General features: G+C 41.1%; 1 protein-coding gene across 3 annotated transcripts in view; it reads right to left on the bottom strand.

The window, feature by feature from the left end:
- Positions 1 to 15217, bottom strand: part of triqk (triple QxxK/R motif containing) — a 92764-nt gene that overhangs the window by 36535 nt on the left and 41012 nt on the right. For all 3 annotated transcript variants that reach the window (XM_072570249.1, XM_072570248.1, XM_072570250.1), the window contains exon 2: positions 6015 to 6096. In XM_072570249.1, coding sequence (XP_072426350.1) covers positions 6015 to 6075 — 61 coding nt within the window. In that variant the 5' untranslated portion in view covers positions 6076 to 6096. The remainder of the gene's footprint in view (positions 1 to 6014; positions 6097 to 15217) is intronic.

Here is a 15217-nt window from a genome sequence, read left to right as displayed (position 1 = left end):
TATATTTTTTTAAAATAAGATCACTTCTCATTTATCTAAACTTCAATGGATACATAGGCCCAATCTGTTCAATCTTTCCACATAAAATAACACCGTCATCCCAGGAATAGGTCAAATTAATTTTCTCTAAATTGCTTCTAAAACAGTACATAGTATTCCAGATATGTTCTCATTAATGCCCAATAGAACTCAGCAAAAGTTTCCTTAAGTCTTCTGTTCCATTCTTCTCACAATATTGATGTACCTGCATACCAACTTTCTCTGATTCACATTTATGGACACCCAGATCCCTGTGTAAAGAGTTTTACAATCATTCAATCAATCACAACCATGTTCAAATAACAGGCTGCTTTTCTATTCTTCTGCCAAAGTGGGAAGGTATGTTTTCCTGCATTATACACCATTTTATAACGTTTTTCCCACTCAATTAGTCTATCTAAATCACTTTGCCAACTTTTTCTGATTCCGCTCACCATTTACTTTCCTACCCATGTCTCATCAGCACATTTAGCAACCATGCCATTGGTCCCTTCATCCAAATCATTTAAATGGATCGGTGCTGGGTCCTCTACTTTTCGTCATTTATATAAATGATTTGGATGTGAGCATAAAAGGTACAGTTAGTAAGTTTGCAGATGACACCAAAATTGGAGGTGTAGTGGACAGTGAAGAGCGTTACCTCAGATTACAAGAGGATCTTGATCAGATGGGCCAATGGGCTGAGAAGTGGCAGGTGGAGTTTAATTCAGATAAATGCGAGGTGCTGCATTTTGGGAAAGCAAATCCTAGCAGGACTTATACAATTAATGGTAAGGTCCTAGGAGTGCAGGCTCATGCCTTCTTGAAAGTGGAGTTGCAGGTCGATAGGATAGTGAGCAAGGCGTTTGGTAAGCTTTCCTTTATTGGTTAGAGTATTGAGTACAGGAGTTGGGAGGTCATGTTGCAGCTGTACAGGACATTGGTTAGGCCACTGTTGGTATAGTGCATGCAGCTCTGGTCTCCTTCCTATCGGAAAGATGTTGTGAAACTTGGAAGGGTTCAGAAATGATTTACAAGGATGTTGCCAGCTATAGGGAGAGGCTGAACAGGCTAGGGCTGTTTTCCCTGGAGCATCGGAGGCTGAGGGGTGACCTTATAGAGGTTTACAAAATTATGAGGGGCATGGATAAGGTAAATAGACACGGTCTTTTCCCTGAGTTGGGGAAGCCCAGAACTGGAGGGCATAAGTTGAAGGTGAGAGGGGAAAGATATAAAAGAGATCTAAAGGGCAACTTTTTCACACAGAGGGTGGTATGTGTATGGAATGAGCTGCCAGAGGAAGTGGTGGAGGCTGGCACAATTGCAACATTTAAAATGCATTTGGATGGGTATATGAATAGGAAGGGTTTGGAGGGATATGGGTTGGGTGCTGGCAGGTGGGACTAGATTGGGTTGGGATGTCTGGTCGGCATAGACGGGTTGAATCAAAGGGTCTGTTTCCATGCTGTACATCTCTATGACTCTATGACTCTAAATAGACCAAATATAGTTGACACTCTATCACTGAACCCTGCGCTACTCCACAAAATACAACTTACCATTTGGAAAATTATCCATTTAGCCTTACTCACTGGGTCCTGTTAGCTAATCAAGAATCCTTTAACCACATAGTCTGGTCCACCCTACACCATGAGCTATTACTTTGTGTGGGAACTTCTGATGTGGCAATTTATCAAACATATTTTAGAAATCTAAGTATCCAACATCTAAGGTGTCTCCTTTATCCATATTACCTATTACATTATACAATAACTCATAAATTAATCAAACATGGTTTCACTTTCACACAGGTATTCATTATTTTGTATATTTGCTTGCTTCCATTACAGCAAGTCAGTTAACAGTTCTGTCACATGCAGTAGTTGCATTTAATTCAAAGTAAACTGTTGTAATGCAGCCCAGAAGCAGAAGTTGCAAAAATTCACAAAACATCAGGTCATCAAAAATTATGATGTCATTCACATCTTACCACTGAAGAATAGCAGTGAATATGTCTGACTAATCATTTCTTTGCATACAAACACTCACACAAACTAAATATAAAAAGAGTTACAAATATAGTAAACATCAAGATACACAGAATGAAGTGGAGACATGAAAAACTGTGCTATTGTCATACAGGTTTGATTCCCCAGAACAGCTGAGTTCACGATCTGAGAAGGATATTAAGGATTTAAACTCAATTTTTATTTCAAACATGAAGGTAATGCCGTTCAGCAGGCAAGTTGGGCGAAATGGGAAGGATTTGGGTAGCCGTATTTGGAACAAGTTGGAGTTTATGCAGGATACCTGTTGGAATGTTGCAAAGGGGAAATTGCTGGGGAGCCCATCACTTTAAGTGTATCCAAACTAAGCTATTGATAAATTCACAAATGAACTTGCTATTTACCAGATGTACAGTGCACAATCTCTCACTGTATGTTCACTTATAAAATACCCACATCTGGGCTCCCTTAATTACATATGGTCAGCAGTGGAGCTTTCGGAATCCCAAGGGATAAAGTGGAACTAAACCAGTTGAAAGCCCATAGCTTAACCAGTTCAAAACATTAGGAGCTTCCAACTGCTCATCTAGCTACGCTTACCTTTCCTAAACAGGGATTTAAACCAAGTGGAAAGAATCACAGCCTCACTAGAAAACCTTTCATTTTAGATTCCATTAATGAACTGGACTGGCCATCTAGTCTATCAATAGTATTGCAAATCTGTGTAGTTCAGGTGATGGATTGTTAACTCTACGTTTCCATTCCAATCTACCACTGGACAAAGGCAATGAACAAATTTTGGTTGTATTCTCATTTAACACAGAAAAAGTCCAGGGCTCCTTAGAGGGCAGAGAAAAAGTACTAAATAAATAGATGAGGAAATAGATGTTAATCAATGGAGGAAGTGATTAGTCGAACTGACAGAAAGCAAATAGTTGACAAGGCTTTTAAACTGATGAAAGAAAAGAATTATGGGATTATGGGAAGACAGTGGCCACAGCGTTTTCAGCTTTTATTTCAGATTTTCAACATCAATAGTATTAGTACACAAAGGCTAGACGAAGAACTGAAGTCTGCCACCAAGAAGACTTGTTGGCCAAGAAGGCAAATTACAGGACAACACTGAAATGAGATAAAACAGAGATTTAATGCAAACAGTGACGATTTAGAATATAATAGGATTGAGGACAAGTAGTTGATACAAAACAAAAGGGACAGGAGTGACGAATGAGCAAACTTAACTGACTTAAGTATAACGAGTGACTCCAATGATGTTAATTGTTACATACTACCTGGCCAAATTGGAAACATTTTCCCATAAACTGTAAAATATAGAGGAAAGGATTGCAAAGCTAATTCTGGATAGGAGCAAAAGTAACAGGGTAGTTGTTATGGGGGACTTTAACTTTCCAAATATTGACTGGAAACGCTATAGTTTGAGTACTTTAGATGGGTCAGTTTTTGTCCAATGTGTGCAGGAGGATTTCCTGACACAATATGTAGATAGGCCAACAAGAGGCGAGACCACATTGGATTTGGTACTAGGTAATGAACCAGGTCAGGTGTTAAATTTAGAGCACTTTGGTGATAGTGACCACAATTTGGTTATGTTTACCTTAGCGATGGAAAGGGATAGGTATATATCACAGGATGAGAGTTATAGATGGGGGAAAGGCAATTATGATGCAATTAGGCAAGATTTAGGCTGCATAGGATGGGGAAGAAACTGCAGGGGATGGGCACAATTGAAATGTGGAACTTATTCAAGGATCACCTATTGTGTGTCCTTGAAAAGTATGTACGTGTCAGGGAGGAAGTGGTCAAGTGAGGGAACTGTGGTTCACTAAGGGGGTTGAATCTCTTGTCAAGAGGAAGAAAGACGCTTATGTAAAGATGAGACGTGAACGCTCAGTTCGAGCACTTGAGAGTTACAAGTTAGCCAGAAAGGACCTAAAGAGAGAGCTAAGAAGAGCCAGAAGGGGACAAGAAAAATCATTGGTGGATAGGATCAAGGAAAACCCTAAAGCTTTCTATAGGTATGTCAGGAATAAAAGAATGACTAGAGTAAGATTAGGGCCAGTCAAGGACAGTAGTGGGAAGATGTGCATGGTGACCGAGGAGGTAAGAGGGACGCTAAATGAATATTTTTTGCCGTATTCACACAGGAAAAATATAATGTTGTCGAGAAGAATACTGAGATACAGGCTACTAGACTAGATGGGTTTGAGGTTCATAAGGAGGTGTTAGCAATTCTGAAAAATGTGAAAATAGATAAGTCCCCTGGGCCAGATGGGATTTATCCTAGGATTTTCTGGGAAGCTAGGGAGGAGATTACAGTGCTTTTATCTTTGATCTTTATGTCATCATTGTTTACAGGAATAGTGCCAGAAGTTTGGAGGATAGCAAATGCTGTTCCGTTGTTCAAGAAGGGAAGTAGAGACAACCCTGAAAATTATAGACCTGTAAGCCTTACATCGGTTGTGGGTAAAGTGTTGGAAAGGATTTTAAGAGATAGGATTTTCAATCATCTAAAAAAGAATAATTTGATTAGGGATAGTCAACACGGTTTTGTGAAGAGTAGGTCGTGCCTCACAAACCTTATTGAGTTCTTTGAGAAGATGACCAAACAGGTGGATGAGGGTAAAGTGGTTGATGCAGTGTATGTGGATTTCAGTAAAGCGTTTGATAAGGTAGGCTATTGCAGAAAATACCAGGGCATGGGATTGAGGACAATTTAGCAGTTTGGATCAGAAATTGGCTTGCTCTAAGAAGACAAAGGGTGATGGTTGATGGGAAATATTCATCCTGGAGTTCAGTTGTTACTGGTGTACCACAAGGATCTGTTTTGGGGCCACAGATGTTGTCATTTTATAAATGACCTGGATGAGGGCGTAGAAGGATGAGTTAGTAAATTTGAGGATGACACTAAAGTCGGTGGAGTTGTGGACAGTGACAAAGGATGTTGCAGGTTACAGAGGGACATAGATAAGTTGCAGAGCTGGGCTGAGAGGTGGCAAATGGAGTTTAATGTGGGAAAGTGTGAGGTGATTCACTTTGGAAGGAGTAACAGGAATACACAGTACTGGGCTAATGGTAAGATTCTTGGTAATATAGATGAGAAGAAAGATCTCGGTGTCCATGTGCATAGATCACTGAAAGTTGCCACCCAGGAATAGGGTTGTTCAGAAGGCGTATGGTGTGTTAGGTTTTACTGGTGGAGGGATTGAGTTTCAGGGCCATGAGGTACAAAACTATACAAAACTCTGGTGCAGCCACACTTGGAGTATTACGCTGCATTATAGAAAGCATGCGGAAGCATTAGAAAGGGTTCAGAGGAGATTTGCCAAGATGTGCCTGGTCTGAAGGGAAAGTCTTATGAAGAAAGGCTGAGGGACTTGAGGCTGTTTTCAATACAGAGAAGAAGGTTGGCAGGTGACTTAATAGAGGCATATAAGATGATCGGATTAGATAGGGTGGGCAGTAAGAGCCTTTTTCCTTGGATGGTGATGGCTAGCACGAGGGGATACAGCTTTAAATTGAGAGGTGATAGACATAGGACAGCTGTCAGAGGTAGTTTTTTTACTCAGAGTACAGTAAGGGCTTGAAACACCCTGCCTGCAACAGTACTAGACTTGCCAACTTTAAGGGCACTTAAATGGTCACTAGATAAACATATGGATGATAATGGAATAGTGTAGGGCTTCAGATTGGTTTCACACGTCGGTGCAACATCCAGGGCTGAAGGGCCTGTAGTGCGCTGTAATGTTCCATGTTCTACATTCTAATGGCTATTTCCAAATGAGTCAGGTCTATGTTTAAACTCCCTGATAAATAATGTGTCAAAAATTTGGTGTAATTTCCTAATTAATGCACAAAGATGTTTGGACTAATTCTTTAGCAAAATATAATGATTTACTCTATAATTGGTACAGTTAAGACTTTTATAGTTATTTCAAAATCTGGAATATGCAATACTAAAAGAATTAATACCTATCTGTTTCCGGTAGTGATCAATTGGGATTTTAGAAGCAGCAGCATCTTTCCTTCCCATTTTCAGTGTTGCACAGAATATCTACAAGTTAAGAACAGTGCGATCAGCAGGTATGTTCAAAAAGAAACTCAAATATTTTAATAATGATTATTTAACTTAATGAGTTCTAACTCTACTTAAAGTGAATTGCTCTTTTAAAATCACTTGGCAAGATAAATTAAGACATTCATCTCTCCATTTCATATTTGCGAACAAAGTCTAGGCGGACACTCAATTCTTCTTCCAAAAAAATTTGTTTCCATTATTCCATAGGATGCAAGTGTTGTTGATAAAGTAAACATTTGTTGCCCATCTGTAATTTCCTTGAGAAGGTGATGGTGAGCAGCCTGTGAATTGATACGGTCCATGTCAGCTAGAAAACCTCAGGATATTGATCCAGTTACGATGAAGCAACTTGAAGGCACAGGAGGATTAGATTAGCTTACATACAATGTGGAAACAGGCCCTTCGGCCCAACAAGTCCACACTGACCCGCCGAAGCGTAACCCACCCAGACCCATTCCCCTACATTTACCCCTTCACCTAACACTACGGGCAATTTAGCATGGCCAATTCACCTAACCTGCACATTTTTTGGATTGTGGGAGGAAACCGGAGCAGCAGGAGGAAACCCATGCAGACACAGGGAGAATGTGCAACCTCCACACAGTCAGTCGCCTGAGGCGGGAACTGGCGCTGTGAGGCAGCAGTGCTAACCACCGTGCCACCATGCCGCCATGTGGATTGGAGGGCTGCTGTTGAAGAAACCTGGGAGAGCTGTCCATTTTGTTAATGCTACATGATGTGGTGACGGGTGGAGGGTCTGAATGCTTAAGGAAGTTGACAGGATGTAGATTAAATAGGTTGCTTTATCCTGGCTGGTTTCAAGCTCCTGAGTTTTGCTGTTCTGATTTTTTGTTTGTTTCAGTTTTCTAAGTTAAAGGGCAACATTCTGAAAGAAAAGGCAGATATGCCCCTGTACTCAACAACCTAGTAGAGAGATGTGCATTAAATTGTCACTAAAATCAATGGGCTAGATATTCTGATGGTCTCAGCAGCACTGACTGGAAGTGATCATTGGAACCATAAGGAATCCAAAATGCAGTTGACTCCCTGGGTATTATACAGAAATTGAAAATTCTAAAAGGACTACCCAGCATCTGTAATGCTCAAAAAGAAATCCATTAAAAAAATCTGGTCCAGTTTCACAAATAGTTACCCAGGAAAATCTAGAATGCCAAAAACTTAGTCTAACCTCTGTGGTCACTATAATACTGACTCCCGACTCATCATTTACACCATTACAACCCCCTGAACCTCTAACAAGTATCCAACCAACAAGCCCCATCCCAAACCAGCACAATTCCAACCACACTCCTCCAGGAACCAACATCCCACTGTCGCTGGCCTCAAACCCCCAGATCCAACGTATCCCTTGCACCTACCAGCCTGACAGCAAAATCCAAACTGTCAAACTGACGTCACCCTGGATGAAATTTCACCTCTTCTGGACCTAAGCACCCTATCTTTCCCCCTCCCAATTTGGTCTGACATCTCTTGACCGTCCTGAAGTACAAGAGAACTGTTGGCCTTTAGGTACATTACACAATCCTGAAAGAGCTGGGATCGGAGCTGTTGGCCAGGAACTTGGAGCTCAGTTATAATACCAAAACCTGGAATGAAGTGGCAATTTGACTGTGGTTGCCATTCCTCAGAATATCCAGATCAATATCCAGATGTTTCAGACACATCCTAACGGCAGAAATTTCACAATACAAGACTCCAATTGAAATGTTTTCAATGCCCCCCCCTTTGCTGAAATAGTATCTTCCATCTTGGGATTTTTTTATGTCATACTCAATTATAAGACCGGTGACAGACCAATGCAGCTATCCAATCAAACTTTGCAATTTCCCTATTTTAGTTGAAAAGAGCTATGTCTTTCTGGCATAGCAATGGGGTTGCTATTTTTCAAATAAGCTTGGTGACAGAAAGCAATACTTGATCTATTTTGCCTGTTTTCCAATCCAATATACTTAAATCCCTGCAGCATGGCTCCCAATCTTAAGTCCAATTATGAATGTTTTCAAATTCATTCCTACCATGCCACAAATACAGTCATAGAGTCATACAGATGTACAGCATGGAAACAGACCCTTCGGTCCAACTCGTCCATGCCGACCAGATATCCCAAGCCAATCTCGTACTATTTGCCAGCACTTGGCTCATATCCCTCTGAACCCGTCATATTCATGTACCCATCCAGATGCCTTTTAAATGTTGCAACTGGACCAGCCTCCACCATTTCCTCTCGAAGCTCATTCCATACATGCACCACCCACTGCGTGAAAATGTTGCCCAATTCAGTCTATTTTATATCTTTCCCCTCTCACCCTAAATCTCTGTCCGCTAGTTCTGGACTCCCCCACCCCAGGGAAAAGACTTTGTCTATCTACCCTATCCATGCGCCCCCATGATTTTATAAACCTCTAAAAGGTCACCCCTCAGTCTCCGAAACTCCAACACTGCCAACATCCTTTTCTGAACCCTTTCAAGTTTCACAACATCCTCCTGATAGGAAGGAGACCAGAATTGCACACAATATTCCTAAAGTAGCTTAACCAATGTCCTGTATAGCTGCAACATGACCTCCTAACCCCTGTACTCAATACTCTGACCAATGAAGGAAAGCATATCAAATGCCTTCTTCACTATCCTATCTACCTGTGACTCCACTTTCAAGGAGCTATGAACCTGCACTCCAAGGTCTCTTTGTTCTGCAACACTCCCTAGGACTTTACCATTAAGTGTATAAGTCCTGCTAAGATTTGCTTTCCCAAAATGCAGCACCTCACACTTATCTAAATTAAACTCCATCTGCCACTCCTCAGCCCATTGGCCCATTGGCCCATCTGATCAAGATCTCATTGTAATCTGAGGTAATCTTCTTCGCTGTCCACTACACCTCCAATTTTGGTGTCATCTACAAACTTACTAACTATATCTCCTATGTTCACATCCAAATCATTTACATAAATGATGAAAATAAGTGGACCCAGCACTGATCCTTGTGGCACTCCATTGGTTACAGGCCTCCAGTCTGAAAAACAACCCTCCACCACCAGCCTCTGTCTTCTACTTTTAGCTAGTTCTGTATCCAAATGGCTAGTTCTCCCAGTATTCATGAGTTCTAATCTTGCTAACCAGTCTCCCATGTGGAACCTTGTCGAAAGCCTCATTGAAGTCCATATAGAACATGTCCACTGCTCTGCCCTCATCAATCTTCTTTGTTACTTCTTCAAAACACTTAATAAATTTGTGAGACATGATTTCCCACACACAAATCAGTCCTTGCCTTTCCAAATACATATAAATCCTGTCCTTCAGGATTCCCTCCAACAACTTGCCCACCACTGATGTCAGGGTCACCGGTCTATAGTTCCGTGGCTTCGCCTTACCACCTTTCTGAAATAATGGTACCGTGTTAGCGAACCTCCAGTCTTCTAGCACCTCACTGTAACTATCGATGATACAAATATATCAGCAAGAGGCCCAGCAATTATTTCGCTAGCATCCCACAGAGTTCTAGGGTACACCTGATCAGGTCCTTTATGCATTTCAAGACATCCAGCACTTCCACAGTAAACACAGATGGAAAATACTCGTTTAGTATCTCCCCCATCTCCTGCAGCTCCATACAAAGGCCACCTTGCTGATCTTTAAGGGGTCCTATTCTCTCCCTAGTTACCCTTTTGTCCTTAATATATTTGTAAAAACCTTATGGGTTCTCCTTAACTCTATTTGCCAAAACTATCTCGTGTCCTCTTTTGGCCTTTCTGATTTCCCTCTTAACTATACTCCTACTGCCTTTATACTCCTCTAAGGATTCAATCGACCTCTCCTATCTATACCTTACATATGCTTCCTTATTTTTCTTAACCAAACCCTCAATTTCTCTGGTCATCCAGCATTCCCTATATCTACCAGCCTTTCCTTTCACCCTAACAGGAATATACTTTCTCTGGATTCTCGTAATCTCATTTCTGAAGGCTTCACATTTTCCAGTCGTCCCTTTACCTGCAAACATCTGCCCCCAATTAGCTTTTGAAAGTCCTTGCCTAATACCATCAAAATTAGCCTTTCTCCAATTTAGAACTTCAACATTTAGATCCGGTCTATTCTTTTCCACCATTATTTTAAAATTAATAGAATTGTGGTCGCTGGCCCCAAAGTGCTCCCCCAATGGCACCTCAGTCACTTGCCCTGCTTTTTTTCCCAAGAGTAGGCCAAGTTTTTCACCTTCTCTAGTTGGTACATCCACATAATGAATCAGAAAATTTTCTTGTACACATTTAACAAATTTCTCTCCATCTGAATCCTTAACACTATGCCAGTCCCAGTCCATATTGGAAAGTTAAAATCCCCTACCATAACCACCCTATTATTCTTGCAGATAACTGCAATCTCCTGACAAATTTGTTTCTCAATTTCCCTCTGACCATTAGGGGGTCTATAATACAATCCCAATAAGATTATCATCCCTTGCTTATTTCTCAGTTCCAGCCAATAACTTCTGTGGATGTATTTCCAGAAATATCCTCCCTCACTACAGCTGTAATGCTATCCCTTATCAAAAACGCCACACCACCCCGCCCCCACCCCCATCTCTCTTGCTTCCCTTTCTATCCTTCCTGTAGCGTTTGTATCCTGGAACATTAAGCTGCCAGTCCTGCCCATCCCTGAGCCATGTTTCTGTAATTGCTATGATATCCCAGTCCCATGTTCCTAACCATGCCCTGAGTTCATCTGCCTTCCCTCTTAGGCCTCTTGCATTTAAGTAAATGCAGTTTAATGCAGTCCTACCTTGTCCCTGCCTGCCCTGACTGTTTGACTCGCTTCTCTTCTCAACTGTACCAGTCTCAGATTGATCTCTTTCCTCACTATTTCCCTGGGTCCCCACCTCCCACCTTACTAGTTTAAATCCTCCTGAGCAGCTCTAGCAAATCTCCCTGCCAGTATATTTGTCCCTTCCAATTTAGGTGCAACCTGTCCTTCTTGTACAGGTCACTTCTACCCCAAAAGAGATTCCAATGATCCAAAAATGTGGATCCTTCTCCCACATACCAGCTCCTCAGCCTTGCATTTATCTGCTCTATCCTCCTATTCCTATCCTCACTAACTCGTGGCACCGGGACTAATCCAGATCTTACTATCCTCGAGGTCCTCCTTTTTAAATTCCTGCCTAACTCTCTATATTTTCCTTTTCCCCCTCCTATGTCATTGGTTCCAATGTGCACAATGTGTACAATGACCTCCTACTTGTTCCTCTCCCCTTTGAGAACATTCTGCACATTCTCTGAGACATCCTTGATACTGGCACCAGAGACACAACACATCATTCTCATTTTTCGCTGCTGGCTGCAGAAACGTCTGTTTGTGCCTCTCTCTGGATATCCCCTATTACAATCAATCACTTGGAACCTGACATACCCCTCATTATATTAGAGCCTATCTTAATGCCAGAAACTTGGCTGTTCATGCTTCATTCCCCTGAGAGTCCGTGACCCCCTGCATTTTCCAAAACAGCACACTTGTTTGAAATGGGGATAGCCACAGAGGACTCCTGCACTACCAGCCTACCCTCCTACCTGTCCTGGAGTCAACCCAAATAAAATCATGCATCATAAAGATGCCTGATAGCTGTTCACTATGGTCCCAGTAAATCAGTGCAGGGTCTGCTTTCAACTGGAGACAGACAATTTTAATAAGACAGATCTTACTAAGAATTACTAAACTCCAGAGGCATCATATCGGCCATAAAAATAAGTGTCACGGCTATACTGCCGCCGCTTTTGGAATGCACAGAAAGATTTAATTTCTGGCTAATCCCCCTGCAGAAATGCAGCATTAAGAACAACTGGTTTACACTGTCAAGTATTTGTTTATAGTAATCCAGGAACATCTTCAAAAACACTTTTCCTGCTCTGAATGAACTTACACTTATATCTTGATCCTCATTTTTTTCTTCAAAAACTCATACCACTAGTCTGGTTTTAAGCTGCTCTCTTTAAAATAAACCATATCTCCCTATTTGAAACTGGTTTTCATTTCCCTTATATTGTGTCTTAAGGTTTGAGAATGTTTTTGTGAGAATTTCGCTTTAATGAAAGTCTTTCTGCTTGTTTCCAATGCATTCAAATGATCCAAAATATTACAGCTAATTGTGGTCACCTTCTTAGTTTTCAGCTAATCACTTATGGCTGATGGAACTTTTGGTTTTCTATTGAAAAGTAACTGATGTAAAGAACATCCTCCCATCGCACGCAGCAAATTCTTAGCCATGGAAAGCCAAGCTTTACTTTTTGGTTGATCTGCCAAAATTTTAGCAACCATTTTATCTAATATGAAATAGTTTACTTCACACACCCCTATTGCTAAAAGGACTTTCTACTACCATATGATTATGTTAACATTTGCACACATATCTCTAAATTCATCATCAGCAAATTTCCCCCATTAGGAGGGAGAAATATTGCAAGTGTTCCAAGTCCAGTCCCTAACCACATTTCTGATATCTTAACTACAAATATTTTCCTATCCTTTACAATCATAGAATCCCTGCAGTGTAGAAGTAGGCTATTCAGCCCATCGAGTCCATACCGATCTTCCAAACAACAACCCACCCCCCCTACCCTATCCCTGTAAGACTGTATTTTCCCTGACCAATTCACCTAATGTGCACATCTTTGGAACAAGAGAGGAAAGTGGAGCACCTGAAGATATGGGAAGAATGTGCAAACTACACACACACACACACACACACACACACACATACACACATACACACACACAATTGAACTCTAACATCACAGTGCTAACCACTGTTCCACTGTGTCACCCCAATGTTATATCTCTTATTGTCTACTGAATAAATCTGATTCCCAAGTCTACACAAATAAAATGAATTTTTTCTTCTTTCTCTTAAACCTTCAAACTTATAGATAGTGCCTAAATTAAATTTCTTGCTCAGTTCTGAGTTACTTTTGGCTAGGACAGTGTCCTTCAGTATTTCTTGTAAATCTCACATCTATTGTTTACCTCCTCAATCAGCTATTGTATTCTTTATCCTTTTCCAAACACTGGAGGACTGATAAGCAAATTGTTCAAGTAGTTTTAACAAAATTGTTTTATTTTGTCTTCTAAATTTCTGCCCGAAATCAATGACACTGCTGTAATTTCTTTAGTTGGGGGTCTGTTCCTGTAAAGGAAGAAATAATATCCCAATTGCGTAAATTGCAATTGCACTATTTTCCAAACACAATAGGACAAGTGACAAAATTTATCATTTGCCATTTCAGTTTCAGCTACATGTTCTTCACTGGCCACTTAATAACAACAATATTTCACTGGATACATCTGTGCTAATAGAGTAAAGTAATTGATTCTAGTTATTTTACAAGCAATGACTACTGTTTTCAAAGATTTTCATGTGTTATCATCGCCAGAACTGAAACTGGTGGAATCTCAATTCCTTAACTTTGCTCCTATCCTTAGTAATCACTGTAAACATGCATCAATTGTCTCACAAAACACAGCTGAAAGATTCTGTCACCAACACCAATAGATCACAAGACATAGGAGCAGACATTAGGCCTTTCGGCCCTTTGAGTCTGATCTGCCATTCAATCATGGTTGACAGGTTTCTCCATCCCATTTTCCTGCTTTTTCCCCATTGCCAAGAAGATCAAAGGTTATCAAGAACTTATCTATCTTTGTTTTAAATATACTCAATGACCTGGCCTCCGCAGCCTTCTGTAACAGTGACTTCCATAGATTCACCATCTCTGGCTGAAGAAGTTTCTCCTTTTCTCCATTCTAAAAAGAGTCTTCCCTTCACTCTAAGGCTGTGCCTTCAGGTCCTTGTCTCTCCTGCCAATGGAAACATCTTCCCAACGTCAGCTCTCCTTGATCTAATCACTCTAGAATGTGAAGTATCTTTCCAATGTGCCCTTAGAGTGACTAACTTTCCTCCATATCACTGTTTACAAGCTTTCAGCAAGGAATGCAAAACAACTGAGGTCAACGTTCTCAATAACAGCCCTGAAACTGATAATCCAAGGCTGGGCATGATCTCAAATGCAAATATTTGCAATGGCATGTAAGTATAAGTTTAAATTATTGGGCATACGCCTGTAGGTTGTTTCCCTAGAAGTTTCATTATAAATAAAGTACTAACTTGAGTTTGATCTTGACTTTAAGTTTATACTTTTAGAAACCAGGCAGAACCTAAAATGGAGGGAAGAGTTCATCAATGCATTTTTGAATACAGTGGTGAGGAGAGAGGGTGGAGAAAAGCGTGTGCTGCCAGGAAGTTTTTAAGTCAGTGGGGGAGGGAAGGGGGGGAGAATAGAAATGCACTAGTGGTAGGGAACTCAATAGTTAGATGAATTGACAGGAGATTTTGTGGTCAGGAACGGGACTCCCGGAAGATACATTGTCTTCCCAGTGCCAGGGTCTGGGATGTTGCTGATCAGGTTTATAGGATTCTGAAGGGGAATGGTGAGCAGCCAGAAATCGTGGTACATATTGGCACCAATGATAAAGCCAGGAAAGGGACTGAGGATCTGAAAAGTGACAACAGGGAGCAAGGTTGGAAGCTGAAGGGCAGGACGAGTAGTGTAGTGATCTCAGGTTTGCTACCGATGTCACAAGATGGTGAGGTAAGGAACAGTCAGCGGGTGCAGCTTAACACATGGCTGTGAGGCTGATGCAAGATGGACGGCTTCAAATACTTAGACCATTGGGATGCCTTCTGGGGAAGGTGGGACCTGTACATTAAGGATGGGTTGCACTTCACATGAAGGATGGGAGATTTGCTCGTGTGATTCGGGAGGGTTTAAACTAGTTTGTTAGAGGGTTGGAAACCAGAGGTATACATCTGAGAGGAGGTAGTTGTAGATAGGGCAGCGACAGGATATAGTGAATCTATTTGGAAGATTTTTCATGTGATGAAACAAAGCGATCAGTTTAAGTGTGTCTGCTTTAATGCAGGGAGTGTCAGAAATAAGAGTGATGAACTTAGAGTATGGATCAGTACTTGGGACTATGATGTTGTGGCCATAACGGAGACGTGGGTTTCACAGGGGCAGAAATGGTTCCTAGA

This window comes from Chiloscyllium punctatum, chromosome 5, assembly GCF_047496795.1.
Source record: "Chiloscyllium punctatum isolate Juve2018m chromosome 5, sChiPun1.3, whole genome shotgun sequence".
In the NCBI taxonomy this organism is placed as follows: Eukaryota; Metazoa; Chordata; class Chondrichthyes; order Orectolobiformes; family Hemiscylliidae; genus Chiloscyllium; species Chiloscyllium punctatum.
The sequence above is the reverse complement of the archived record's forward strand: the minus strand, read 5'-3'. Positions and strand labels throughout refer to the sequence as shown.